At 39.2% G+C, this 27,939-nt stretch overlaps 1 protein-coding gene across 1 annotated transcript; it reads left to right on the top strand.

Annotated features, from left to right (window-relative positions):
- On the top strand, positions 1-27,939 carry PARL (presenilin associated rhomboid like). Its single transcript, XM_019735867.2, has 10 exons — positions 1-165; positions 7,778-7,973; positions 8,433-8,573; positions 9,245-9,293; positions 18,046-18,141; positions 18,719-18,868; positions 20,452-20,522; positions 24,532-24,633; positions 24,772-24,869; positions 27,624-27,939. Exons 1-10 carry the CDS (start codon positions 41-43, stop codon positions 27,733-27,735), a joined length of 1,140 nt encoding a protein of 379 aa, XP_019591426.1. The 5' UTR covers positions 1-40; the 3' UTR covers positions 27,736-27,939.

Raw genomic sequence — 27,939 nt, 5'->3', positions numbered from 1 at the left:
CTGGGTAAGGTCGGGCCATGGTGGGGCAGAGGTTGGGAAGATGGCGTTGCGAGGCTGGGCGCACCGAGGTTGGGGCTGCGGCCAGGCCTGGGCGCCCCCCGGGGGCGGCCGCAGTTACGAGGAGCTTTCCGCGGCCCTAGCCCCGCCGCGGCTGCTCGGACGCAGGTAATGACCGCTGCCGGCTTCGTGCCTCTCGGACCCTTCGCTCCGGCCACGCATCCTCGGGCGGAGGCCCGGCTCACCCGCTCTCCTCACCTGCCCCTTCCTCTCTCCCGCCCCCGCTGTGCTCTCGCCTCCGTCCGGCCCTCGCTTCCCGCCGCGCACCCCGCCCCGGCGCCGGGAGCCCCGCAGTCGCCTTTCCCATCGGGAGCGACTTGACGGGAAGGGGAACTGAGCGGAGGGCTCCGTGCGCGCCACGCCTCGTATCCCTGCGAGGAAGGTACTGGACCCACGACAAACACGTTTTTGATCTTATTATTCGTGAAGCATTTTTGTTTTGTTTTGTTTTTTAAAAAAGTATAGTTGACATGTAATATTATATTAGTTTTAGGTGTACAGCACTGATTCCGCGTTTGTTTGCCTTACAGTACGATCACATATTGTCTAGTAACCATCAGTCACTGCACACAGTTAAGATATTACGGGCTACATGCCTGTGCTGTGCGTTACATCCCCGTGACTTGTTTGTTTTATACCTGGAAGTTTGTGCCTCTTATTCTTCCTCACTCCTTTTCACCCATCCCTACACTTATTTTTTAAGTGAAACTGTTACGCAACCGGTAGAATAGTAGAGCTGAGATTTTATTTTCTGTCAGCCTGTATCAAACTTATGTTCAACAAAAGATGGAGTCAGAGGAGGATATCATTTTTGCCTCGTGCAATCATAGGAGATGCTTTTCTGTTGAAGAATTGAGACAGTGGCATGTTTGGATTGCAGATGATGTGGAAAGAAAATTAGTCTTCCTGAGTAGAAGCTGTATGAAGACTGTGGTTTAGCAGTATTTGCTGCTTTTGCATTTTAATAATTCAATTCTAAATTGAGAGAATAGAGAAGTCCCTCAACTGTCCAAGATTCTGATATGTATTTGACTCTGCTTTTTGTTCGTTTTTTTAAATCCATAGTTTCCACCCAATTTCTGACTTGGTTAGATTGTGCCTTGGAATCCACGGGATAGGTGGTAGTAGCAAGGAACTTGAGTATTTATTAACACTGGGGGCTCCAGCTGGTGGTAAATAATTGAGGCTCCAATGTGGTGGAGTCATTATCTAATCTTCAGGATCACCCGGAATGTTTGTAGAATGTATTATTTCCCAGGCCCCACCCTTAGAAGGAGCCCGGAGTGGAAGAACCTGTAGTTCTAATAAGTGCTCTGGGTGAATCAGTTCAGGGATTTGTGAAAAACATGCATACATTGTACCTTGACTTCATGGTACACTGTAACTGTTCCTTAACTTCATGATACATTGTAACATGAAATGTGAGGCACGATTCTTAAACTCCTGGGGAGATGGGGAATGAGGAGGGACATGTGGAGGTGGTGATAGATTTCAGTAGTCCTGATTCCATTGTCTTCTCCAAATCCCAGTTGAAATTGCATGTTTGAAGGGGAACAAAAATGAGTATGGCAACAAGAGTATTAAATTAAATAGTAAAGATATGCGTTAGGAAGGGAAAGCAAAAGAAAAACGATTGAGGAACCACCAGTAAAAATTGGAGACCATTTGAAAAAACAAACGAAGAAAGATGTGATATTGATATAGCATCTGATTTCTTAGTGTTTGCCATTTCTGTGTAGTTTGAAACCGACAGTTTTGTGGTTGCATAGAAGCGTGCGTCCCAAGGGGATGTAGGTAGGTAAGGCTGACGTGGAATATATGCCTACTTGCCTCTGGAAATAAGCACTTAATAGGGAGCATGAGTTACCATATGTCACTCTTAGGTTTGCTTTGACTTCCTGTGCTTCTGAAATCAGTATGCAGAAGAATGAAGTTAGAGATACGGTTAAAAAGCAGAGTTCTGGGCCCATTCATTATTCTGAAATAACAGACCTGAAGAATTTGTATTTTTTATGAGCACTGCAGGTGGTGATAGAAACGTTGGGCAAACAGCAGGCCCAAGGCAGCCCACCAGCCAAGCAGTTTTTACATTTTAAAGTGTTGCAAAACAAAATAATATGCAACAGATTTAAGTTGTTCTTCACAATGACTGAAATACAGAGGGTGCCAAAAAACAAATATACGATTTTAAGGAAGGAAAAAACTGTATTAAAGTTGTAATACTCAATATATACTGATAACAAAAGATGAATACAAGTCATGTGTATACATTTTTTTGGCACCCCAGTACCGTGTTTCCCCGAAAATAAGACCTGGCCGGACAATCAGCTCTAATGCATCTTTTGGAGCAAAAATTAATGTAAGACCCAGTATTATCTTCTATTATTTTAGACCCGGTCTTATAATAAAATAAGACCGGGTCTTATATTAATTTTTGCTCTAAAAGACGCTTTAGAGCTGATTGTCCGGCCAGGTATTTTCGGGGAAACACAGTATTTACTATCTGGCCCTTTACAGAAAAAGGAAAATCTCACTTAGGCTCTGTAGAAGTTTTGCCATTATCAAACTTCTGTCAGCACTTCTGAAAAATGGTTTAGGCTTGAAAGAGTCTGCATAATTTGTCAGTTGTATGGAGTTATCTAATAGAAGAAAATAGTTGATTGTAGCACTTACATGGAGCTTACATTTTTTAGATTGGGATGTCAGTCTTAACCTATATTTAGTTAAAATACTTGACAAATTAGTAAATCAAGTATTTTCAATTATTTTCCCTGTTTAATTCAACATCTGTTAACTCAGGATGGGTTTTAAGAAAATAGTTTTGGCATGCAAGAGTTTATGTAGAATTCCCCCCTCCCCTAAATACTTCAAATGCATTTTCTTTTCTTTAAGTGAAATGAACCTTTTGTGTGGATGCTTGGATACATCTTGTCTCCATTTTTACATTAGGCCATTTCTACTCAGTTTATTCACACAAATCTTTAGTAACAGACATTAGTGCTGATTTGTGCACATATCTGAGTTACATTGCTTTTATCCTCACGTTGTTAACAACCAATCTGGTTTTTAAGTCACTCTACCTCAGTCACCCTTAAGCCAACAAATATAAGATATGACTTTTTCTATGTAAAAGTTATGGGATCATATTTTAAAAAACTGAACCATAACAATTGTATAGCTAATGGTAAGTGAAATATTCATGAGAGCTTCCCGGTTTGAGCACATGAGATTGCTTTCATTGGCAAGAATCGCTAGTTATTGGCAAGACCAAAGCAGCAAAGCTAAAAGGCCTGTCTTCATGAGTGTTATACTCATATATCTCTAGTGACCGTCTCCATTTTGTGTTTCACTTTTTTACTGATCTTATTTTAGATAAGTCACTTATGAAGTCATTTATTTTTGCATCCACTCACATGTTCTCTGTCACATATTCTTTGACTTTTTTTGTAAACAATGCTTTAAAAATGCAAAAGCCATTCTTTGCTGGAGGGCCAAATCCACCCTCCTGGGCATAGTTTGTCAATCCATAATTTAGGAGCTTGTTTAGAAATGCAGAATCTCAAGATTTACCACACCCCAGACCTATTGAAGTAGAATCTGATTTTAACAAGATCCCCAGGGGATTTGTATGTACTCTGAGGTTTTTCTCAACTCTAGCTGCACATGAGAATCACTTTGGGGAGCTCTTAAAAATTACTGATGCCTCAGTCCCACCCCTGGAGATTCTAATTTCACTGGTATGAAATGGAGCCGTGGTATTTCTACGTAAGTACAGCGTACCTCAGGGATCTTGCAGTTTATGTTCCAGACCACCATAGTATTGCAGTAAAGCGAGTCTTAATATTTTTGGCTGGTAGAGAGTCTTGCCTTCAATTTGTAAAACATGCAACATCTGTGAATGCAATAAAGTGAAACAATACAATGAAGGTATGTCTATATTTTTAAGAGCTCACCAGGCAATTCTAATGTGTAGTGTAGGGGAGGAAAAGCTGTTTTGCCTCTACCAATCTTAGGTTCATTTGCTGGGGCCCGGTAAATTAGGCTGACAAAAGACGGATTACAGGAGAAAAACAAGTTTATGAACATATGCGTTGTGCATACCCATGGGAGTACTCAGTGTTGAGTAACCCAAGGGGGTGGTTAGAATTTGGACTTATATAGCATTTTAACAAAAGAACCACAGAGTTTTAGAAAAATGACAAAGGCAAAGGACTTTGAGTTTCTAGGACAGCAAATTGTGGGAAGATAATATATGAGGGAACTAATGGAAGATAAGGGTTAATTAGTAAAGTTTGTTATGTAGATTCCCTGGTGCCTTCTCTGGGCTCCTAAAGGTTTAGAGTTGTCTCATGATTAACTTCTGTCCTTCCTGTTAGAGAAGGGAGAGTGGGTGTGTCTTTACAAGTTTATATCCTCCTTTCAGGCAAATGGGCAGGGCAGGCAGAGAGCTTTTCTTTTTTTTTCTTCTTCAAATTATTCAAAATAAAACTAACAATCATTCTTGACTCCATCTAACAGATAATTAATGATCTTTGTTAGGGACTGGGCTTGGTGGTAGAGATACAGTAAATGCAAAAGTGATAATCGTTGTGGCACAGGCAATAATTGAGATGAATGTAAGTGTATACTAAATGTACTCCATTCAGTATACACTTAACACTCATCTCAATTAGGAATACAAAGGAGACACCTGCCTGGGAGAGAGAAGGAAGGCTTCCTGGACGAGGAGGTAAATGAACTGATTTCTGAAGGGCACAAGAAGTTAACACAGGGAAGTATACCAGAACAAGGGAGTAGCATTGCTGACTTTGATGGAGTGATAAAAATGATTGGGGGGTTTAAAGCAGGAAAACGATACTATATTTGTACTTAGTAAAATGTGGAGGATGAATTGGAGTTAGGCAGTATTGGAAACAAATGAGATCTGTTAGGAAACGGTAGAATATTCTAGGCCAGATGGGATGAGCTAAGGAGTTGTATTGGAATTAGGGAGACATTTTGGACCTCTGAAAGGGCATTTGAGGAACCATTGAATGTTTGAGGAGGAGTAATACAAGGAAAGAAGAACATGCAACATGTTAAAACAAAATGTTGGAAGTTAAGTAAGCTGTTAAGTAAGGCATGAGGTAAGAGACTACACTAGGAATGAAAAGAAAATATTTTTTATTTGACAGAGTTGGGTTTTAATTGGATGGTAAGAATAAAGAAGAGAGAGAGCACTCCAAAATGACTTCAGGATTTTTAACCTCAGTGATTGAGAGAACTGTGGTCCCACTGAAAGAATAAGGAAGTCAGAAAATGGGGCGGTTTGTAGAGGTGGATGAGTTCCATTTGGAATATTAAAGTAATGGGGAGCATATCAAAGTGGAAATAATTAAATATATAGTTGGAAATACAAAACAAGAAAATTAAGGTTAGGACTACAGAAATATATGTGAATCATTTACTTGCTTAGAAGTCATTCAGGCCACAGAAATGAATTTTGTTTTTTCCCCAAGGGTAACATAATAGTAGGTTTAATAAAATGTTAAAACCGATGCCTTCCCACCAACAGTGTACAAGGGTTCCAATTTCTCCACATTCTCAATAATGTTGGCTTTTTTTTTTAATAGTCATCCAACAGGTGTGAGAAGATATTGTGGTTTTGATTGACACGATTAATAATGGTGAACATCTTTCCATATACATGTTGGCCATTTGTATGTATTCTTTGTCTATTCAAGTGTTTAGCATTTTTGAAATCATGTTATTAGTTTTTTTGTTACTGAGTTTTAAGAGTTCCTTATATAGTTTGGAAATTAACCCTTTATTAGATACTCGTTTATCATTTTCAAATATTTTCTCCTGTTCCATAGGTGGATTTTCACTCTTGATTGTTTCTTTTGCTGTGCAGAAGCTTTGTAGTTTGATGTACTCCCACTTGGCTATTTTGGCTTTTGTTGCCTGTGCTTTTAGTGTCATATTCATGAAATCATTGCCAAGACCAGCGTCATGAAACTTTGCCCCCATGTTTTCTCCTAAGATTTTTCCATTTTTAGGTTGCACATTTAAGTCTCTTAGCTATTTTGAATTAATATTTATGTATGATATAAGGGCCCAACTTCATTTTTTTTGCATGTGGATATCCAGTTTTCCCAACACCACTTATTGAAGAGACTCTATACACATTGTATGTTCTCATCACCCCGTAAAAGATCAGTTGACCACATATACGTGGATTTATTTCCGGGCTCTCTATTCAGTTCCACTGGCCTATATATCTGTCTATGCCAGTGCTGTATGGTTTAGTTTTGTTTATCAGTCTCAATGTGGCCTCTTCCGTATATCCTTAGTTATAGGAGTTCTGTTCAGCTAGTCTTTGAAGTGTTTCTCGAGGTTGATTGTCTTATAATTTAGTTGCCATTTTAATGTGATCATGGGATGAGGCAGACATAGCATTTACCTATTCTCCCATCTTGGACCTTCTCCTGAATTTATTCGTTTGTTTGACCAAAGTGTTTTAGGAGCTGGGTTGCAAAGATGGGAAGGCCTGTCTGATTTCTGCTTTCAAGGAGCTTTGTGTCTAGAAGGACACTATGTTTACAAAGTACAATGAGCACAAACAGGAAGGGGCCTCTATATTGTCTACTTTGGGGAAGTTACAGTTTTACAAAAGAAAAAGAAATGCTTCAGGAATTTATATGGGTTGAGTTTGAATGGGGATCCTGTAAAGGAACAATTGGAGCCTTTGAGCGTATCTGTCATTAAGGAATAGAAGAGAAAGGGAAGCCATCAGGACAGTGAATCTGAGAGCAGGGAGTGCAGGCTTAGAGGAGCTGGCCGCCCAGGTGTGATCATAGTATGAGGTGTGTGGAGGAGGGCGAGCTATATAGGGACTCAAAAGACAAAACCCTTTGCAAAACATTTGGTGGGTGTCCCCCAAACTGGTAGTGAAATAAATAGGTGGGGAAAATCCATCACTTTTTAATGGTCAGTACTTATAAAAGGAAATAGTTATTTGAATTTGGAGTGACTTCAAGGATAATATGTTTAAATGTTTGCTCTGAAAATTGACAAAACTTCAAACAAAATAAGTCATTCTCTGCTAATTCAAACTGACAACTTGGAGTTCTTCATCTTTTTTTTTCTTTTTCAGATCCATTTTCCTTTATTTTGCTTTTTCATTTAAAAATTATTTTTAGTCATAGTTGACATACAATATTATATTAGTTTCAGGGGTACAACATAGTGATTAGACATTTATATACCTTCTGAAGTGATCACCGCAAGTCAGCCGTATGTCACCATACGTAATTACTGTATTACTGACTATATTTTCTATGTTGTACATTACATCACTGTGACTAATTTTATAACGCAGTTTGTACTTCCTAATCTCCTTCACCTTTATTGCCCATTCCCCACTCCCCTAGAGTTCTCCAGTTTTTTACAGGACTGCAAACTCTGTGTGGTGGATGGATACAAATTATTTTGTTGATTGATACACAGTAACTGCACAAATAAGTTCCCTCTAAAGTTGCTGTAGTTTGTGTCTCTCCTTTTCCAGAAGGCACAATTCAGTGATTTGACTTCTACCTGGAACTAGGAGTTTTGGTTTCTTTTGGGCTGTCAGGTGTGAAACAAACTGAGATGGTGATGGTACTGGCCAAGCAGGGAGGCTCGGAGAGGTTGATGTTTGCAAACTGCATCTCTGTTTCTAATCTGCTATTTCCCCCTATAGGTTTAACTTCTTTATTCAGCAAAAATGTGGATTCAGAAAAGCACCCAGGAAGGTGGAACCTCGAAGATCAGACACAGGAACAAGTGGTGAACCATACAAGAGAAGTGCTTTGATTCCACCTGTAGAAGAAACGGTCTTTTATCCTTCTCCCTACCCTATAAGGACTCTTGTAAAGCCTTTTTTTTTTACTGTTGGGGTAAGAGCTCCCATCACTAGGAGTTACGTATCTTGCTGCAGGTGTGGTGCTGTGTAGTACTATTTGTCCTGTTTGGGCTCCTTTAAGAACAAATGGGGGAGCTGACAAAGGATCGGGGTATCTGGTGTCATGAATGACTACAGGAGTACATGAATTAAATAATTGTTGTTAGAATCTTGTTCAGTTATGTAAGCACTGGAGACAACACTTAGGGGCCTCTTACTTGGTATAACATTTCAGGTTGATACTTTGAAAATTTCTAGATGTAAAGAGGCCCCAGGGTACTGTGAAGTTTAAAAATATGGGAAACAGTTAAATGTTCTTTTCACCTAATAGGTTTCACTGTGACAGATATTCCTTCCATGGTTTTTAAAAAACAGTGAAGATGAAATATTGTTCTTGGAGCTATGTATAGATCTGTTTCTCTTTCAGATTTATTTTGTTATATGTTTTATGTAGTTTACAGGCTGTGCATTTGGATCAGCTGCTATTTGGCAATATGAATCACTGAAATCCAGGGTCCAGAGTTACTTTGATGGTATAAAAGCTGATTGGTTGGATAGCATAAGACCACAAAAAGAAGGAGACTTCAGAAAGGAGGTAAAGATAAACGGCTTTCTCTGTTCTAGGTGATCACCGTTCTTGAAATCTGGTGATTTATGAAGCGTTTTAGTTAATAGCAACATTAAATCAGTAGATGTGAAATCAGTGCACTTAATATCTTCTTTATAGAGTAAAATATTAATGTTTTGTACATTTGGCAGTGTTTTTTTTCCCTTTTTTTAAGTAAATTTTATTAGGAAATATTGGGAAACAGCATGTTTTGCCAGGGCCCATCAGTTCCAAGTCGTCCTTCAATCTTGCTGTGGAGGGCGCAGCTCGGCTCCAAGTCCAGTTTCCGTTTTCAATCTTAGTTGCATGGGGTGCAGCCCACCATCCCATGTGGGAATTGAACTGGCAACCTTGTTGTTGAGAGCTCACCTTGTTGTTGAGAGCCTGTGCTCTAACCAACGGAGCCATCCGGCTGCCCCTCTGGCAGCTCAGCAGCAGCTCGTTGTCTTCAATCTAGTTGTGGAGGGTGCAGCTCACTGGCTCATGTGGGAATCGAACCGGCAACCCTGTTGTTCAGAGTTCCCGCTCTAACCAACTAAGCTATCCGGTTGTCCCACCAGTGGTTTTTATATGCACAAAGCATTTTCTTTCTGGCTTTTCATTTTCCTAGCCTGAAAGTATTTACCATATGGTGATACTCAATTTTCCTTCTGTTTTAGATTAACAAGTGGTGGAATAACCTAAGTGATGGCCAGCGGACTGTGACAGGTTTGTGTTAGCTTACACGTTTTAGCCATTCAAGGGAAGAGAAATCAAACGAAAAGGTACAGTATGTCACAGTCAATGGCTTTTGTACCATGCTGACCGTGGTTTAGAAGACATAGGGAGTCTCTGTACCTTCAGGCTAATGTAACAGTATAAAAAGTAATATGGCGTAAAGGTATACGTGGTGCTCTGGGTCAGTTATTTTCTAATTTTGTTGTAGAATCCTAACTTGTGAAATAGGTTATGAATAATTATTACTTCCCCTACTAAAGAAACTAAAGGGGACATTAAGTACCTTCTTTATGCAGAATGCTTTATACACATTCTCTCCCTACCTCACAGGGTTGCTTACAGGTTAGTTATTTCCCTTTTTACAGATAAGGAAACTGGCTTTCAGAGAAGGAACTTTTCGAAGGTCACATTGCTAGTAAGTAGTAGAACTGAATTTCAAAACCCATATCTGTCTCATTCTAAAGCCAATTTTCTCTTTACCATGCTGTTTATAGAAATCCTCTTTAAATGTAAGAAACATGCCATGCATATCATCATGACAATTTATTTTTGTTCTTTGTAAATTTTAATAGACAAATCTGACTCTTCAGTATAACACTTGTGTAATATCTTATGGACTTAATTATTTGAGAAACTTAGGGAAATGGATATGAAAGTTCTTGAACACTGTGTAGATAGAAAAGAAAATTTTCCTAGGGAAATAGCAAAATACTGCTTTCTCTCAAATATGGTTAGACTTAATGGTTCTCTTAATTTTCTGTACCTGCCTAAGTGGAGAAAGGGTACTTAACCTTTGTTCAGGCTGTTTCCTCTGTCGGGAGGATTCAATTTTTCTGTTTCCTTTTTGGAACCTGATCTGCTCTTCAACCTTAAGGTTCTGACATTTCTTCCTACAGGAAATGTGTCTTTTTTCTGAACTCATTGCACCTTTTAATCATTTATAACACAACCTGTCTTCTGTAATTTACATGTAGCATCTTTGAGGACCAGGAGGAGATTTTTCATTTTGTCACAGCGCCCAGCACCTAACTTGCACATGGTAAAGGCACTCAGTTAAAATCTGCTGAGTGAATGAATATAGAATAGGATCTTGCATCAAAGGATTGAGATTTTTCAAAGACATATTGCCATACTGTAGAATTGATTAGTTGGTGAGGTCTTAATGAACATAACGTCAGGATAGGTCTGTAATAGCACGTCTGTTTTCATTGGGATTAACGGTATTTTTGTCTGTTTTCTGAAAGTAACCAAAACTAACAGTACTTCTTTAGGATAGCAAAGCTTTTTTTTTTGTTTTGTTTTTTTTGAAGGGAAACAGGACTTTATTGGGGAACAGTGTGTACTTCCAGGCCTTTTTTCCAAGTCAAGTTGTTGTCCTTTCAATCTTAGTTGTGGAGGGTGCTGTTCAGCTTCAAGTTGTTGTCCTTTCAGTCTTAGTTGTGGAGGGTGCAGCTCAGCTCCAGGTCCAGTTGCCATTGCTAGTTGCAGGGGGCACAGCCCACCATCCCTTGCGGGAGTCGAACCGGCAACCTTGTGGTTGAGAGGACACGCTCCAACCAACTGAGCCATCCCGGAGCTCAGCGGCAGCTCAGCTCAAGGTGCCGTGTTCAATTTTAGTTGCAGGGGCGCTGCCCACTGCAACTCAATCCCTTGCGGGAGTCGAGGAATTGAACTGGCAACCTTGTGGTTGAGAGCCCACTGGTCCATGTGGGAATCAAACCGGCAGCCTTCGGAGTTAGGAGCACGGAGCTCTAACCGCCTGAGCCACCGGGCCCGCCCTAGGATAGCAAAGTTTTGATTTCCTTCGATATTTTCAGAGTATCCCAAAATTAGTTGATACCTTAGTGTTCTTTGAAGATGGTAAAGATTTTATGCCATTTAACACTTGAGGAAACCTGGGATCAGAATTTATAACCTTTGTCATGCCAGTTTGAATCGTTTATTCAAAGAAGTTGGTATGTAATTAAAATCAGAATTCTTTCGCCCAGATGTTTTAGTCAAATCAGTCATTTGACATGAAGAACACAGCAGTGGAGAGAGACAGACATTGTGATCTAACCAGCAACTTAAGTGTAAAGTGCTTTAGACCACATAAATGTCAGTGATCTTAAATGCTAAAGATCTTAAATTATTATTTTCAGATTATCTAAGTGACTTTTGAAGGCTGAGGAAATGTTCTTTGAATCTGTTCAGTGTCACTTCAGGCTTTTCTTGTGGGAAGTAATTATTCCGGTAGCAGTGATTTTAATTTCACAACACTTGTTAGTGATGCTTAATAATTTATTAACTACATATTAAGATTCTCATGGTTAATAAACTTGTACTTCTGTTATGTCTTGGCACTTTTCAGAAGTGCCGGTTCTTACCTTGCTTGGCTCTCCTGATTGCTTCCCTTAGGCTGACCCTAAGTGGCTCAGGTCCTGGTTTTAATTGAGGATAGATTTATGGAGTGACAGATTCACTCTGTGCCACTCTTTTCCTTGAATTGTAGATGTTCTCTGACTTTTTTTTTTTCTTTTTGTATTTTGAAAGAAGTTGACAAGTCCTTAGGAAGCCACTGACCTGAGGCCAGTGTGCTGCTTTGATTTGTAGTATTTACACCTAGGCAGTGGCAGCATGAAAGCTCTAATGGGTTAAGATTCCTCACTATTACACCAAACATTTTATGAAAACATTTCTTGGTATCTGAATCTAATGGGTTCATTAATTTGGAGTGCAAGATTTTGGGTATTGCAAGTTCAGACAGCAAAATGTTTTATCCAAATGCATTTGGTTCCTGAGCTTGAGATAGCAAGCAATATCTCAACATTTATTCATTTATTCATATCTCTTTAGTTCATATCTCTTTGGATAAGAACATTTGAAACCATAAGGGACACCTGTAATTTATTGTATTATTGAGGTGGAGTCCAGTGGTGAGGTAAAATACCTTCCTTTGAGCTGATGTCAGGTTTGGAGTTTTTAGTTTTTGACTCTTCTGTCTCAAGCTGTCCCTGGGAATCACTTAATAAAGAAGTGCTAGAAAACTGGTCTTAATCCTTTTTTTGTAGTTGTTTGGTTGGTTGGTTTGGGGATTTTTTTTTTGTCTCAAGTGTCTATTGTTACACAGACATATTTCCCCAAACTTCACATTGCTCTGAAAAAAAGTTTTTACAAGGTCACCTGGTGTTAATGGGATGAGGGGGGAGCATCGGGTTGCACCCTTCAAAGTTAGACTTGCCCCTGGTGCTTTTACATTTCAGCTAGTCTCCTGTTGTAGTGTCTTCATCTGCAAGGCGTTACAGCCCGTACGGAATGTCCCAAGCAACCCCCGGGAGAGTCCCCCTGCCTCTTCAGCTTTCGGGAATGCCTGTGAAGGACTTGCCAGGTTCTCCTGTTAGCTCGGCAGAATGCAGACTTTGCTGTGTTGGGATTCAGGTAAAGCTGAGAGGAAAGACCTGTCACATTATGTCTGATCGAGGCGGGGCCAGGGAGGAGGAGGCTGGGAAGAGAAATCTGGAGAAAACTGCCGCAGCTCATTACTAGTCCAGATCTGTCGTCAGCTCCAAAGTGAGGCAACGCTGTGGCCCAGGTCCCAACTCTTCCGCCGCAACCTCTAAAATCTGTTCTTTTTTTGTTGCTGTTCTGTTTCTACCAGGATTAATTTACTTTTTAGTTGCAATTTTCTCTCCCCAAAACCTTTCAAAGGTTTTGAGCTATACCTCCCAGACTAAGGTCTCCTTTCCTATTCCTGAAGTTGCTGGTAAGGCAATGTTTCACTTGACCTTTTAGTTAATCTTGATTTTTTAAAATCCATCACTGTTTTTCTTGTAACTTTTGTCTTCCCAGTGTTCAGACAAGTTATTTCTGGGGAAAGAATAACAACATTAATGCTTGAGTGCCAACTAGGTTTCAAGTACGATGCTAAGTACTTTACATACATACGTACTGTTATTCATCCTTGTCATTAATCTTAATTATAAAAGCTCTGTTAGAGATAGCCTCATTTTCAGATGGGGTACTGAGGCTCAGAGAGGTTAAATAATTAGTCTGAGATCATTGTCGTGTTTGTCATTGTAAAACGAAGAAATGTCCACGGTGACCTCCTAGATAGTGTTAAAAGAATATTTCAGTGAAAAATACATTTTTCTCTCTTCTTGTAGACTTCTGGTTCTCTTCATTTTCTGTCTGCGTAATCATTGCCTTTTTAGTTCTTTATGTATTCTTCCAAAGCATCTGTTTGTATATAGTCTTTTATATCTGTCTTTATGTATGGTTTAAACACAAATGGTAGCACGCAATACATGTTCCTTTGCACTTTCACTTTTTTCACTGGATATTTTAAAGAACATTTCATATTAATACAAGTAGATCTGTTGCATTAGTTTTAATTTATTGAAGTGTAATATATGTAGGAGAATGTGCAATGTCAGATGCATAGCTGATTTTCACAAGCTGAGCACATCCATGTGACAAGCATCTAGATCAAGAAATGGAAATTACTAGCACCCCAGGCTCATTCTTTATGTGCTGCCAAAGCGAGCCCAGGCTCATGCTTTTTAATGGCTTTGTAGTCCATGTAGGTGAACAATGTGATAACAAGTCTTCTGTTGATAGGTATTTGGGTTGTTTTTAATCTTAATTCTGTAAAGAATACTGCAGCGAATATCCTTATATATAGAACTTGGCACGCTTTTGCAAGTATATTTTTTTAGGATAAGTTATTGGAAATAGAGTTGCTGGGTCAAAGAGTATGTACATTTAAAATTTTCTGTATTGTCAAGAAGGTGTACACCAATTTAAAATCCTCTAACAATGTATCGTTTAAATAAGTCATTTTTAAAAAAATCAACTTTTTGATTTCTAAAAGCTCGTGGAGAGGTTAGATAGTCCCATCTGCAGGAAGGGTGCAGAGAAATAATAACCCCTTTTGGTGGTTAGTAATTATTAGAAAGGTTTTTATCTCCCTCATTGTGAATTTGCCTCATTCTTTCCATCTGCCCATATCAGTTATGAACTAGCTACATCCCAGTAGGAAGACGGAAGATGGGTAGTGTCTCTGGATATCCTTTGACTCCGGGAAACTGTGGGACAATCCTTAACTAGTGTGATACTGCAGGGAAGAGAAACTGTGGCCGCTGTGTGAGGCTGATGCATCAGTCCTGTGTGTGTAGCCGTGGTTCCCAGGACCTGAGATAGGGGCCACGTAAGCTCTGTTCTTTGGCTGCTGGGATATGTGTGCTTCTAAGTGTCAGGACTGGCCAGGTCTGGCTTCCTTCAGGTGGAGGAGCTGTGCAAGGGTGAATTGGCCCACCTCAGAAACAGAGGGAATCCTGTACTTAGCTGTTGGACTGCAAGTGGGATAATGAGTCCTTTTTTAGGAAGAGAGAAAAAGAGGTTATACCACCTTCCTTGGCCTAAGGAGGAAAGCAGACTGCGGTCACTGAACCAAGCAGTGCTTCCCAAATCAGTGTTGTTTTGTTTTAATGAAAATATAATTCACTTATAAAATTCACCATCTAAAAGTTTATAATTCAGTGCTTTTTATACTCACAAGGTTGTACAATTATCATCATCATCTAGTCCCAGAACATTTTCATTGTCCCCAAAAGAAACCCCACATGCATTAGCAGTCACTCCGCATTCCTTTCTTCCCCTCAGCCCTAAGTAACCACTAATATATTTTCTTTCTCTATGGATTTGCCTGTTCTGGACATTTCATACAAATGGAATCACATCTTATGTGGCCTTTGTTGCTGTTTCTCTCACTTAGTGTAATGTTTTAAAGGTTCTCCCATGCAGTGGTGGTAGCTGTACGAAGGTCCAGCTGCCTGCCACTTGAAAAAGTCAATAATTGAGAGATGAGGTTGGTGGAAAGGAAAGCAGGTTTCTGCAGAGGCAGCATTCCGGGAGGATGGCAGACTCCTGTCTAGAGGCCTCTCCGTTCCTAGAATGGTCGGAAGGTTTTATAGGGACATAAGAAGAAGCAGAACAAGGAAAGGGGGAGTCAGGCAGGTCCAAGCGCTGACATCGCTTCCCAGGGTCTGTTCTGTGTAAGACAATGTTATCTCTGGACTTGGCCACGGTGGCTGGGGCTTTATGTATCACCAGTGAAGACTGCAAAGGAGTTGCAAAATGGATTCGGTGCCTGGATGCCTGAGGGCTAAGGAATCCCTTTTTACAATTAGTGCTCTGCTGATTAACTGGGTTAGCAAAGGATGTGTAGCTTTGAGAAAGGGAACAAAGCAGGGTTATTAAATCAAGTAGTGAGGGGGAGAAACAAAATAGCTGAGCAGTAAACTATGAGGTGACTCAAGCTGTCGGCTAAATTACTGATTTCTTAAGTTTCACTCTTGCAGTGGCATGTGTCAGCACTTCAGTTCTTTTCATGGCAAACAGTATTCCATTTTATGGCTGTGTCACATTTTGTTTATCTGGTCATCTGTTGATCGACATTTGAGTTATTTCCACTTTTTTGGCTATTATCATAGTGCTGTGGACTTTCATGCGTACATTTTTGTGTGGACATAGTTTTTCATTTCTCTTGCTAATATATTTAGGAGTGGAATTGTTGAGTCATGGTATTTTTAAACTTTTTTTAAAATTGTGGTTAAAAAAACATAAAATGTACCGTCTTAACTATTTTAAAGTGTATGGTCTGGCAGTGTTAAGTATGTTAACATTGTTAGAAACATTTCCAGAATTCTCTGTTTTGTAAAGCTGAGACTCTGTACTCATTACACAACAATTTCCTTTGCCCCCTCTCCTCAGCCCTGTGTAACCAGCACGCCACTTTGTTTTTATTATTTGACTACTTTAGATACCTCACGTAAGTGGACTCATATACCATTTGTCTTTTTTGACTGGCTTACTTACGTCACTTAGCATAATGTCCTCAAGATTCATCCATGTTGTAGCATGTGACAGAATTTTCTTGCTTTTTAAGGCTGAATAATTTATTCTGTTGTGTGTATATATCACACTTTGTTTATCCATTCATTCATCAATGGACATTTGAGTTGCTTTCACTTCTTGGCTGTTGTAAGTGGTGCTGCTGTGAACATGGGGGTGCAAATAGCTCTTTGAGACCCTGCTGTTATTCCTTTTGGATAAATACCCAGAAATGGGATTGCTGGATTTTATGGTAGTTCTATTTTTAATTTTTTGAGGAAACTTCATACTGTTTTTCATAGTGGTTGCTCCATTTTGCAATCCCATCAACAGTGTACAAGGTCCCAGTTTCTCCACATCTTTGACAACACTTGTTATTTTCTGTCTTTTTTTTTTTTTGGATAGTAGCCATCCTAGTGGGTGTGAGGTGACACATTGTGGTTTTGATTTGTATTTCTCTGATGATTAGTGCGTGATGTTGCACATCTTTTCATATGCTTGTTGGCCATTTGAATAACATCTTAACAGTATTCTTTGAAGCACAAACATCTTTAATTTTGATGAGATGCAGTTTATCTATTTCTTATTTCATTACTTGTGTTTTAAATGCCATATCAAGGAAACTGGCCTAATCCAAGGTCACAGAAATTTACACCTGTTTTCTTCTAAGAATTTTAAAGTTTTAGCTTTTACATTTATTATTATTTTAACATTTTTTAGATTCTTACATTTAGATCTTTGATTAATTTTGAGTTAATATTTGTATACAATTTGAGGTAGTGATCCAAATTCATTCTTGTGCTCATGAACATCCACTTGTCTCAGCACTATTTGTTGAAAAGACTATTCTTTCCCCATTGAATTGTCTTGGGACCACCGTAAAAAAACAATTGACTATAGATGTATGGATGTACTTCTGGACTCTCAATTCTGTACGTTTATTCTTCTGCCATACTGTCTTGAGTACTGTAGCTTTGTGTTGTAAGTTTTCAAACTGGGAATTTCGAGTCTTCCAACTTTATTGCAGCCCAGTTCCAGGGAGAGCTGTTGTTCAAGTCTTAGCTGTGGGGGAGGGGGGAGCGCATCTCACTGGCCCATGTGGGAATCGAACTGGCAACCCCGCTGCTCAGAGCTCGCGCTCTAACCAATTGAGCCATCCGGCTGCCCCAAAAGTAATATATTTTTTAAAGTTTGTAGTTTTCAAGAATGCAATTTTGTGACTAAATAGTTAATTCTATCATTAAATAATCATATTCAGTTGAGTAGTGGTTCTAGTAACATCAGTTCTTGCAGGAAAATGAAAGTCACCCAACTCCCACTTGTAAACATATTTTCAGAAGCAATTGCAAAATTCTTCCAGATTATTCCTGAATTCTTATTTCATGAGTCTTTTTCTCAGACATATGGATCTTCATCTACACTGATAATCTGCAGATGTTTCATAAGTTTAAGAAGCACACCATTCCCTGTGGAAAAGAAGTGATTTCATACGGCTTTTCTGCTCTTGGCCAAAGGACCTAGTTCTGTACATTACTTCTTCTTTGGCTTGGCCATTTTCACACAATAATTATAGATCTGATTATTTATTGAGAAGAGTAGACTGTTGTGAAGAAGTGAAATACGGATCTGAGTGAAGGAAGTTAGCTCCTAGAGCATTTGCAATTTTCCAGGAATTCTCTGATTTCACCAACCCGTGACAGTTTTGATAATTATAAGCACTGATTTCACTTAGTTTTCTTAGCTTACTTTTTCTCCCCAAGTATATAATACTCTTATATAATTGTGGTAGAAAATCTTATTCAGGTGGACTTTTGATAAGACTTTCTTTGCTCTTATTTTGAACCTCCTTAAATTATAAATGTTTATTTTGTAGGTATCATAGCTGCAAATGTTTTTGTATTCTGTTTATGGAGAGTACCTTCTCTACAGCGGGCAATGATCAGATACTTCACATCCAATCCAGCCTCAAGTAAGTCTAACTTGTGTGTTTTTATTTTGAAGTAGAGATAATATGAAAGAAATACGCTTTATGTTAATAGAAATGCTATAAAAAGGATGATTCTTGTCAACAATTATGAGCCAAATCGGAGTATAGGCTGTAAGCTTTTTGAGAACAGGGACCTCAATTCTCTTACTGCTGTTTCCCAGGTACCTACAGTGTGCCTTGCACACAGTAGGTATCTAAACAGTTTTTAATGGCTTAAGATTCGTGATCACTGCAAGTTTAATCTTTGAGGAGACTGTTATATACAATTTCTAATCTATAATTGAAATTGTCTTCTAACTAACTTTTGCCATAAGGACAAGTTGCTTTCATTGAACTGACAGTTTTTATTGGTTGCTTACCAAGTAGGAAGGAGATTTCAGATAGCTTTTTACCACTTTGAAAAATGCTCTTAAACCAACTTATTTAGGCTTTTAACTGCCTCTGTTTTTGTTTCCCATGTTTGATTTGTTTCATATTAATAATGAAAAACATCTGAAATAGAGAATTTTTACTGTCTGTGTGTTGCACGACTACCAGACTGTTTTTCTTTCTCTTGTAGAGGTCCTGTGTTCTCCGATGTTGCTGTCAACATTCAGTCATTTCTCCTTGTTTCACATGGCAGCAAATATGTATGTTTTGTGGAGCTTCTCCTCCAGCATAGTGAACATTCTGGGTCAAGAGCAATTCATGGCAGTGTACTTATCTGCAGGTGACGAGCTTTATTTAATCTTGGGGGACTTTCAGAGTGTGAGCACGCTCACCTATTTAGAGAAGGGACAAAGGGAATGATTATATCCATATTCTACATTCAGTAAGTGCTCAGTACATATTTGTTTCTCAGACTGTATTTAGAGAAGACTACCACAGACTGGTAGGGGGGTTGTCTTCCCTGCTTCTCATTTCGTGGATTTCCTCTTACATGAATTATTTAACTACTATTTAGCTTTAAATTAGATACATAGGAATTAAGGTTTAGTGTAGAACTTAAGCATGTTATTTTTATCTCATTAGGCCTTGGTTTCTCTAGCCTCAGACTCATTATTTTACAGATAAGTGGTTCCCAGATTTCCTGGCTGTCTCAGTCACCTGAATCTTTGTTAAATAACCTTAAGCTCATTTCCCACAGTACGTTCAATTTCCAGAAAGCTTTAGATCAGAGCTATTCAATAATATTGTCAAGAATGAGTTTATTCTCGCAAACATACATGGTAGCATGAAACCATTCCAGCTGTGGTCCTGGAAATAGCATCATTTCCTTATTTCAACTAGGAAATGGTGATGCAGGATTCCAGGTTCCTAGATGCTACTAAATTGGCAATTGGTCGGTTAAATTTTACTTAGCTCTCTGTCTTTGCAAAATGTGCTAATTAAAACCATAAGGTATAATTCATTCCTAAAACCATAAGGTATACAATTCATTCCTAAAACCCCTTCATTTAAAACAGTATATCTGTAGTGAAAAAAAGCACTGAGCTTTTTCTGTAGTGAAAAAAAGCATCGAGCAAGACCTGAGTTCAGATTCTTTTTCTGCTACCAGCTGTGTGATGTTGCAGAAAAGACTGTACCTCTCTGAGAATAATGATACCTCTCTCATGACGGGGTTGTAGAAAGAATTAAATAGAAGCATCTACCACAAGGCCCAGAGTGGGTACTTAATCGCTGTTAATTAAATACTCATGTGTATCTAGTTCCTGAAAACTCTGGCAGTATCTCTGGCCTGTAAAATAAGTGTGTAGTTCTTTCCCCAAGCACTAGTGTGGTTGTACCTACAGAGGGTCTATTTCAGGTGCCATTTATTCCTGCTCTGTGGGAAGTTGTTTTTTAAAATGGGCCACACTCAGCTCAGATGACATTGGAGGCAAAGGGACCTATAAAGGATCATTTGGTCTAAATCGGCAGCAGAATCAGTCACTCATTGGGTGACCTGGGTAAAATATAGACTCCCTGGCCCCATTCCAGAGATTTTGATTTAGTGTGTGGAGTGCAGCCCAGAGGATCCCAAGACAGTTGGTGAGTTTGGGAACTAGTCTCTTTTCTTCATGTTATAGATGAGGAAAATGATAACTGAGAGTAAAGTAAATGACCCTACATCACTCAGCAAGTTGTGCCGTGGGTCAGACTTTTCTTTCCCTGTAAAATATCTGAAGTGATAGGCAGAGTAAGTTTTCATGCCAGCTTGCATCTTGTAGTGACTCAGGTAGAAAGTCCACACTGTTAGGGTCTGTGGGGTGGAGATCAGAAGTGGAAACCATTTCTATAGCTCACTAAAATTACTGAAATGTGTCTTCTCAGGTGTTATTTCCAATTTTGTCAGTTATGTGTGTAAAGTTGCCACAGGAAGATATGGACCATCACTTGGTGCAGTAAGTATTTCTAATTTAAAAATTTGTAGTTTAGTTAACTTCATTTTGAAATAATTTTCAACTTACAAAAAAGTGGCAACACTAGTGCAAAGAGTTCCTATATACCCTTCACCCTACTGTTAACTACAGAATCGCCGTCCAGTTCTCAAAGCCGGGAAGTCAACATTGAAACAATTCTATTAACTAATCTCTCTCTAATTTAGAATGTATATATTTGTTAAGCCTTGTGAATTTCAGGCTATACCTTTTAACCGTTGGTCACTTATATGTACTTACTGGGACAGAGTGCACGTCAGGACCCGTCAGCAAGATGAGCAGCCTGGGTGTCCATCAGTAGATGCTGGATAAAAAAGATGCGGTGTATATGTATACAACAGAATATTAGCCATAAAAAAGAATGAAATTTTGCCATTTGCAACAACATGGTAGGACTTAGAGAATATTATGCTAAGTGAAAAGGTTGGACAGAGAAAGACAAATACCGTATGATTTCACTTACATGGGGAATCTAAAAAACAAAACACACGACCAAAAACATGAAACAAACAAACATAGATATGAGTATGATCTTGTTTTGTTTTTTAGATTCCCCATATAAGTGAGATCATACAGTATTTGTCTTTCTCTGTCTGACTTATTTCACTTAGCATAATGCCCCCAAGGTCCACCCACGTCGTTGCAAATGGCAAGATTTCATTCTTTTTAACGGCTGACTAATATTCTTTTGTGTGTGTATATGTGTCTATATAGAGGGTGCCAAAAAAATGAATACACATTTTAAGAAAGAAAAAAATTGTATTAAAATTTGTAATACTCAGTATATACCAATAATAAAAGATGAATACATGTGTATACATTTTTTGGCACCCCAGGTATATACGTATATGGTCCCAAATGGCAATATTTCCTTCTTTTTATGGCTGAATAATATTCCATTGTAGATATACACCACATTTTCTTTATCCTTCATCCATCGGTGGATACTGTGGTTGTTTCCATATCTTGGCTATTGTAAATAATGCTGCAGAGAATATGGGGTGCATGTATCTTTTCAAGTTAATATTTTTGTTTCCTTTGGGTAAATACCCAGAAGTGGAATTGCTGGATCATAAGGTAGCTCGGTTCCTGATTTTTTGAGGAACCTTCATACTGTTTTCCATAGTGGGTGCACCAATTTACATTCCCATCAACAGCACACAAGGGTTCCCTTTTCTCCACAGCCTCTCCAACAGTTGTTATTTCTTGTCTTTTGATTATAGCCATTCTAACAGGTGTGAGGTGATAGCTCATTGTGGGTTTGATTTGCATTTCCCTGATTCATGAAGTTGAGCACTTTGTCATGTACCTGTTGGCCATCTATATGTCTTCTTTGGAAAAATGTCTATTCAGATTCTTTGCCCATTTTTTAATTAGACTTTTTTGACACTGAGTTGTATGGGTTCTTTATATATTTTGTATATTAACCCCTTATCAGATTATAGGATTTGCAAATATTTTCTCCCATCTGATAGGTTATCTTTTCATTTTGTTGACCGTTTCCTTTGCTGTGCAGAAGCTTTGTAGTTTGATGAAGTCCCAATTGTTTATTTTTGCTTTTGTTTCCTTTGCTTTTATTTACCTTTTTTTTCCCCATGACATTAACAGTTTTGAACAATGCAGGGCAGTTATTTTATAGAATGGCCATCAGTTGTCTCTTCCCTCGTAATTAGATTCTAATTTTGTGGTTTTGGTTGGAATGCCACATGTGGGATGTTGCCTCAGGTATCACAGCTCGAGGAGCATGGTGTCTGTCTGCCCTTTATTGTCCATTGACTGTTAAGGTGTGATATAGCTTCTCTACCATAAAATTATTTTTCCTTTCCTTTTAAAATTAGCAAGTAATTTGTGAGAAGATACTTTGGAAATATGTAAATATCTTGATATCTTGTAACTATGGTTAATACAGCATTGTATATCTGCAAGTTGCTGAGAGTAGATCTTAAAAGTTCTCATCATAAGGAAAACCAAATTTGTAATTGGTAACAGATGTTAACTAGACTTACTGTCGTAATCATTTCACAATATATATAAATATCAAATCATTGTGTTGTACACCTGAAACTAATATAATGTTATGTCAATTATACCTCAATTTAAAAAAAGGATGTGGAAATGTTGTAGCTTTTAGGAGATCAAAGAGACACGACAACTAAATGTAATACATAATCTAAGTGGAGGGGAAATAGCTACAAAGGACATTATTGGGACAAATGACAAAACTGGAAACTGTCCTTCCCCTACTACCCAGAATAGCATCCATTGATTATTATGGCTTGAATCAATTTTTACTGTGATGGTTGTTGTGAGGGTGAAAGTGTACATCTAATTAGCTTTTCCTAATAGTAACATCTTCCATAATCATGGCTCACTTATCAAAACTAGGAAATTAACATTGGTACAGTCCCATTAACTGCAGACTATATTTGATTTTCCCAGTTGTTCCATGTTCTTTTTTTGTTCCAGGATACTATATTGTATTTAATTGTCTTTTTAGTATCCTGTAGTCTGTGATGGTTTCTCAGTCTTTCCTGTCGTCTATGACCTTGATACTTTTGAGGAGTAGTGGGAAGATATTTTGTAGAATTCCCACATGGGAGTTTTATTATATTTAATAAGTGACTACGATTTGTCTCTACTAAGAACTTTGGTAGAAGACGGGTAAACTAAGCTAACCCGACTGCCCCCTTTGCTCTCTCTGGTCAGCTTCATCACATTCCTCTACCTGACGATACCCTCTGACCTGCAGGCTTGGTTCGAGCTGTTTTAATGCCTAGAATAAGACTCTTCCCATCTTGTCCCATTTTACCTGGCCAACACCTGGTCACCCTTCCCTGCAGAGTTTGGTGTCACTTACTAACCTGAGCTCTCCCTCCTGTGTGCTGTTGCTATGTAGCGTGCTGTACTTCCCCGTCATAGCTGATCGTATTTTGTTGTTTTTATTTATTTATGTCTTTCCTGCCACTGTGTAAGCTCCATTAAGCAGGGACTGTAAGTGTCATTCTCTGTGTCCCCAACATGTAGATAGTGCCAGGTACATAGTAGGACTCAAATATTTGAATGAATGATTATCATGAGATTTAACATGAACTACAGATTGTGATCTAATTTCTCAAATATTCTACCACTTAGAGGAATTAGGAACATGTCCAACGTTAAGAAAGTTTAGTTAAATTAGCAATAATTTATCCAGGAAATATTTCATAGCCATTATAAATTTAAATTATGAAGATTTCCTAACAACCTGGAAAAGCACATATAATAAAAGAAAAAACTATGCAGTAATTATAATTCAAGTATAACAAGAAATGGTTGATTTGTTGATCATAAGGTTGTGAGATTGTGATTTTTAGTCTCGAATAGAAGGTTGTTGGGTTAGATGCTTCCCATGCAGGTGGATGTGTGTGTGTCCCCAGGAGGGTGCGGGTGAGAAGGGCCCTGCAGAGCCAGGGAGAAGCACAGTGCGCTTTCCTGGGGCAGAAAGTGTGCTCAGAAGTGTTGAGGGAAACGGTTAGTTTTATTATGAGGTAGGATGCAGATGTCACATGATTTTGTTTTAAGATAAAATATTACTTTTAATTCCACACATGTGGGTTTTTCTGGGCAAATTTATTTTCACTCACTCTGGGTAGGGTAGCTTTGTTGGGGGTTGAGAAATTCTCTTTTAGTCATGAAATGAAATCAGTGGACATTCTTCACTCTGTCCCTCGAGTTCATTAAGCACTCGAGCTGGTTGTTAGACATGTTGTTGCCTATAGTTAAATCCTTTCCAGGTGGTCACTATGTGATGGATGTGGAGCCCCTTTGACTCATATTTTGTACGTTAGTAACTGAAAGTTTTTAAGCGTTGCGATCACCTAGAAATTTGTGGCTTGTTAACTTTCTGGAAAAAGTGTTCCTACTTTTGACATTGTAGTCACTAAGCAGTTGCGCAGTGAGAGTTTCGCGTTTTCACCAATGTGTTAATTTGCAGTCGGGCGCAATCATGACGGTCCTTGCCGCTGTCTGCACTAAGATCCCAGAAGGGAGGCTGGCCATCATCTTCCTTCCGATGTTCACGTTCACGGCAGGGAACGTGAGTACTGTTATGAAGTGAAGAGTGGGGACAATGGTGGTATTTTTCTATTGACTGAATTTTTGCCCTTAAATTAGAACTGTCAATGCTGGAGGAATGAAAGTTATACCAGTTCTGTTCTCTTTTGCTGGCTTGCAGGCCCTAAAAGCCATTATTGCCATGGATACAGCAGGAATGATCCTGGGATGGAAGTTTTTTGATCATGCAGCACATCTTGGGGGAGCGCTCTTTGGAATGTAAGTTTGAGTGTAACCGACAACTTTTTTGGGGTCCTCTTCTCTCCACCCCTAAGGAAGGCAGAGTAAGGCAGCTCTGTGAAGTAGGGCAGGTAGGTTTGGGAGGGAGAGGAGTCCTCAACACAGTCCGCTTTGGCCTTGCCCTGTGAGGTGGGGTATGAGACTGTCAGGCTCGCCCCTGCCTCCGTCGTTTGTTAGACATCGGCTCTGTCTTTAACCCCCCCTTAACCTCAGGTCACCCCAACTCCTGACCTGTCATGATCCCTAGCCCTCCAGTCTTGGCTGTCGTCTCCTCTCCCCACTCTCAGGCCTCCTCTCCCTGCCCAGACCCGCCCTGACCCCCATCTCACAGTGCTGGGCACACACACAGTGGGTGGCGCTGTTCCTCTGCTGCAGCAAGTGTGTGCGCACACTGTGTGACTGGCGTGGAGGCCACACTGACTGGCGTGGGGACCGTAAACCAAGGGGGACCACTTAGTGGCAGGCACTGAGCTACTTACCTTATATTACTACTTCCGTTTTACTGATGGGCTCAGAGGTGATCTTCCTCAGGCCAAACAGCTCTTAAGTATTCACAGCAGAGCAGAGATTTCAACTCAGATCCATCCAAAGCCCTTCCCGCCCCGTCAGCACCATATTGAGTGCAATTCTGGTGGTCACAAGGTCTTCCATTTGTGCTTCAGATGACGGACTCTTGCCTGAAACAGTAGTGCTGTAGCATCTCTGTCAGAGCTTCCTCAGGACTCCTGGAGACCGTCTCACATGAGGGTCCCTTTAGCAGTTACCGTCTGTGTGATGTGCTGGATCCACCTTCTTGCATAAATGTTACCTTTTGCCCTTACTTGGTTTTTACTTTGTTTCATAACCATGGAAAAACTTAAGTTTTTGTTTTGTTTTAAAAGTAGAAAAATCTAAGTGGAGCAGTTTTGCCCAGTAGGCGGTGGAATTAAATGCCACTTACAATTTTCAGTGATAATTAAAGAATAGCACATGTGAGTTCTAACTTGAACAGCAGCACATTATAAATAGTAGAAACTGACCTGATATTACAGTATGAGGAACATAAAGACTTATGAAAATGGGTTCTGTTTTATGAATACTAAATTTATCTGGATCCTTCTGTGTATACTTAAAGGATCTTCTCCCTAGCAGGTTTTCATTCTTCTGAACTATAATTAGATGACCTTTTTTCATTCTGAAAATAATTGGATCAAATGCATTTTAAAGTCCAGGATCTTAAAGCCAGAGGAATCCTTTCTGTTTGCAAATGTTTCTCATTTCAACTCCTTTCATTTACTAGATCTGTAGTGTCCAAAATTCATCTTTTCTAACATCTTTAATCTAGATTTAGGAATCCTTACTCATGCTAAAGACTCCATTAGTGTCCTCCTGCACATTTCCTTGACTTTATGTCCCTCACCAAACGTTATGCTCGTCACCTTGTACTGTTGTGATAGTAACAGCTAACATACACTGAATATGTGCTGTGTGTAAATTGAGGACGAATGTCATGCTCTCAAAGTCCTGTGAGGTGTTCCGTTTTGCTGAAAGCAAACTGCTTAAAGAAGGGAACTTGTCCAAGGTCACAGCCGTGTAGAGCTGGACTTTCAGACTGAGTGCCAGACTGAGGTGGTTGCTGCTGCAGCAAAGAAGATACCTCAGAAATGGGTCATTTTGAAGTGTGTTCCTAAGTTTAACTTAGCCAGATAACTAATTACATTTGAACTTACATGAATAATCAGAATGGTGTACCTGTAAGTTTAAAGTATTTGACTCTGCCTGAAATGAGTAGGTTAAAAAGATTTGGGAAGAGCACTTTATTCATGGAGAGCTCCTGACAAGCGATTCATTTCTTGTAAGAATTTTACAACCGCATTTGAAGCTTAAGGTGGTCCTTCTTCTCTTATTCTAAGTTCACAGAATTTGACTCCAAACTCAAAAGAATTCTGTTACATGCCTATTAATTGGCATGATTTTTAAATGTCTTTTTTCTGTCTGTAAATTTACTGATTATTGTATTTTTCAAAAATGTGTAAGACCTAGCCGGACCATCAGCTCTAATGGGTCTTTTGGAGCAAAAATAATTTAAGACCCGGTCTTATATAAGTCCCAGTCTTATATTATAGTAAAATAAGACCGGGTCTTATATTAATTTTTGCTCCAAAAGACGCATTAGATCTGATGGTCCAGCTAGGTCTTATTTTCGGGGAAACACAGTATTTTTAAAGCTGGGGCAGAATTTGAATAAGCAAATGACCTTCTGTGTCGCCAGGTGGAAGAGGATGAGAAGCATTTAAACTGGCCATTGTTAGTTAACTACTTACTTTCTGACTTTTCTTATTGGGCTTAGAATCTCTGATCTGCAGCTGATTCCTTGATTGGCCGCTTAGAAGCTGTCAGCACCTCGGGGAGAGTACCTTCTTTCAGACTTGGTTTCCTCATGTCTGTAAAAGGAAAAGTAATGCTTAATTGCAGGGCTGTGGTCAGTCCAAAGTAGTGTGTGCGCAGTACTTAACATTTTTTCTGAGCAGTCACTCATGCTCCCTTCCTACTTCAACCTTCCACAAACTCCATATATTAAAGGTAAATCATAGACCTACATCCAGTAAATTAATCAGCTGTTGTAATAAGGCAGATAGTAAATGATGGTGACATTTAAGTTTTTAAATGTCAACCTGATATCCTCATGGTACTGATTTCCATTTGAATAATACTGTTTGAATGTTGGACCTGCTTTGTTTTTCTTTTCTGCAGATGGTATATTACTTATGGTCATGAACTCATCTGGAAGAACAGGGAGCCTCTAGTGAAAATTTGGCATGAAATGAGGACTAACAGCCCCAAAAAAGGAGGTGGCTCTAAGTAAACTTGGGGTTGGACGATACTGGTGCCTCTGGTCCATGGTGCCTGCAAGCCCCCGAACATGTCGCCCTGGGGTGAGCACAGCTTTGCTCCTGCCCGGAAGACGCCCGGCACGCAGCCTGCTCAGTGTTTTAAACTATGTCCTCCGTCCATGTCTTACTAGAAAGTGGATTATGACAACGTTGTGAAATAAAGGTTTATATCTCTA

The sequence above is a fragment of the Rhinolophus sinicus genome, linkage group LG01 (genome assembly GCF_036562045.2).
Source record: "Rhinolophus sinicus isolate RSC01 linkage group LG01, ASM3656204v1, whole genome shotgun sequence".
Taxonomy (NCBI): domain Eukaryota; kingdom Metazoa; phylum Chordata; class Mammalia; order Chiroptera; family Rhinolophidae; genus Rhinolophus; species Rhinolophus sinicus.
This window is presented reverse-complemented; position numbering and strand designations above follow the sequence as displayed.

What these genes read in the sequence shown, in the direction of transcription:
- PARL (XM_019735867.2), top strand. Translation starts at nt 41, where the DNA reads ATGGCGTTGCGAGGCTGGGCGCACCGAGGTTGGGGCTGCGGCCAGGCC. An exon ending in CTTTTTTTTTTACTGTTGGG is followed by an intron (nt 7,974 to 8,432) that starts GTAAGAGCTCCC and finishes TGTTTTATGTAG; the next exon opens with TTTACAGGCTGTGCATTTGG. An exon ending in TCACGTTCACGGCAGGGAAC is followed by an intron (nt 24,634 to 24,771) that starts GTGAGTACTGTT and finishes GCTGGCTTGCAG; the next exon opens with GCCCTAAAAGCCATTATTGC.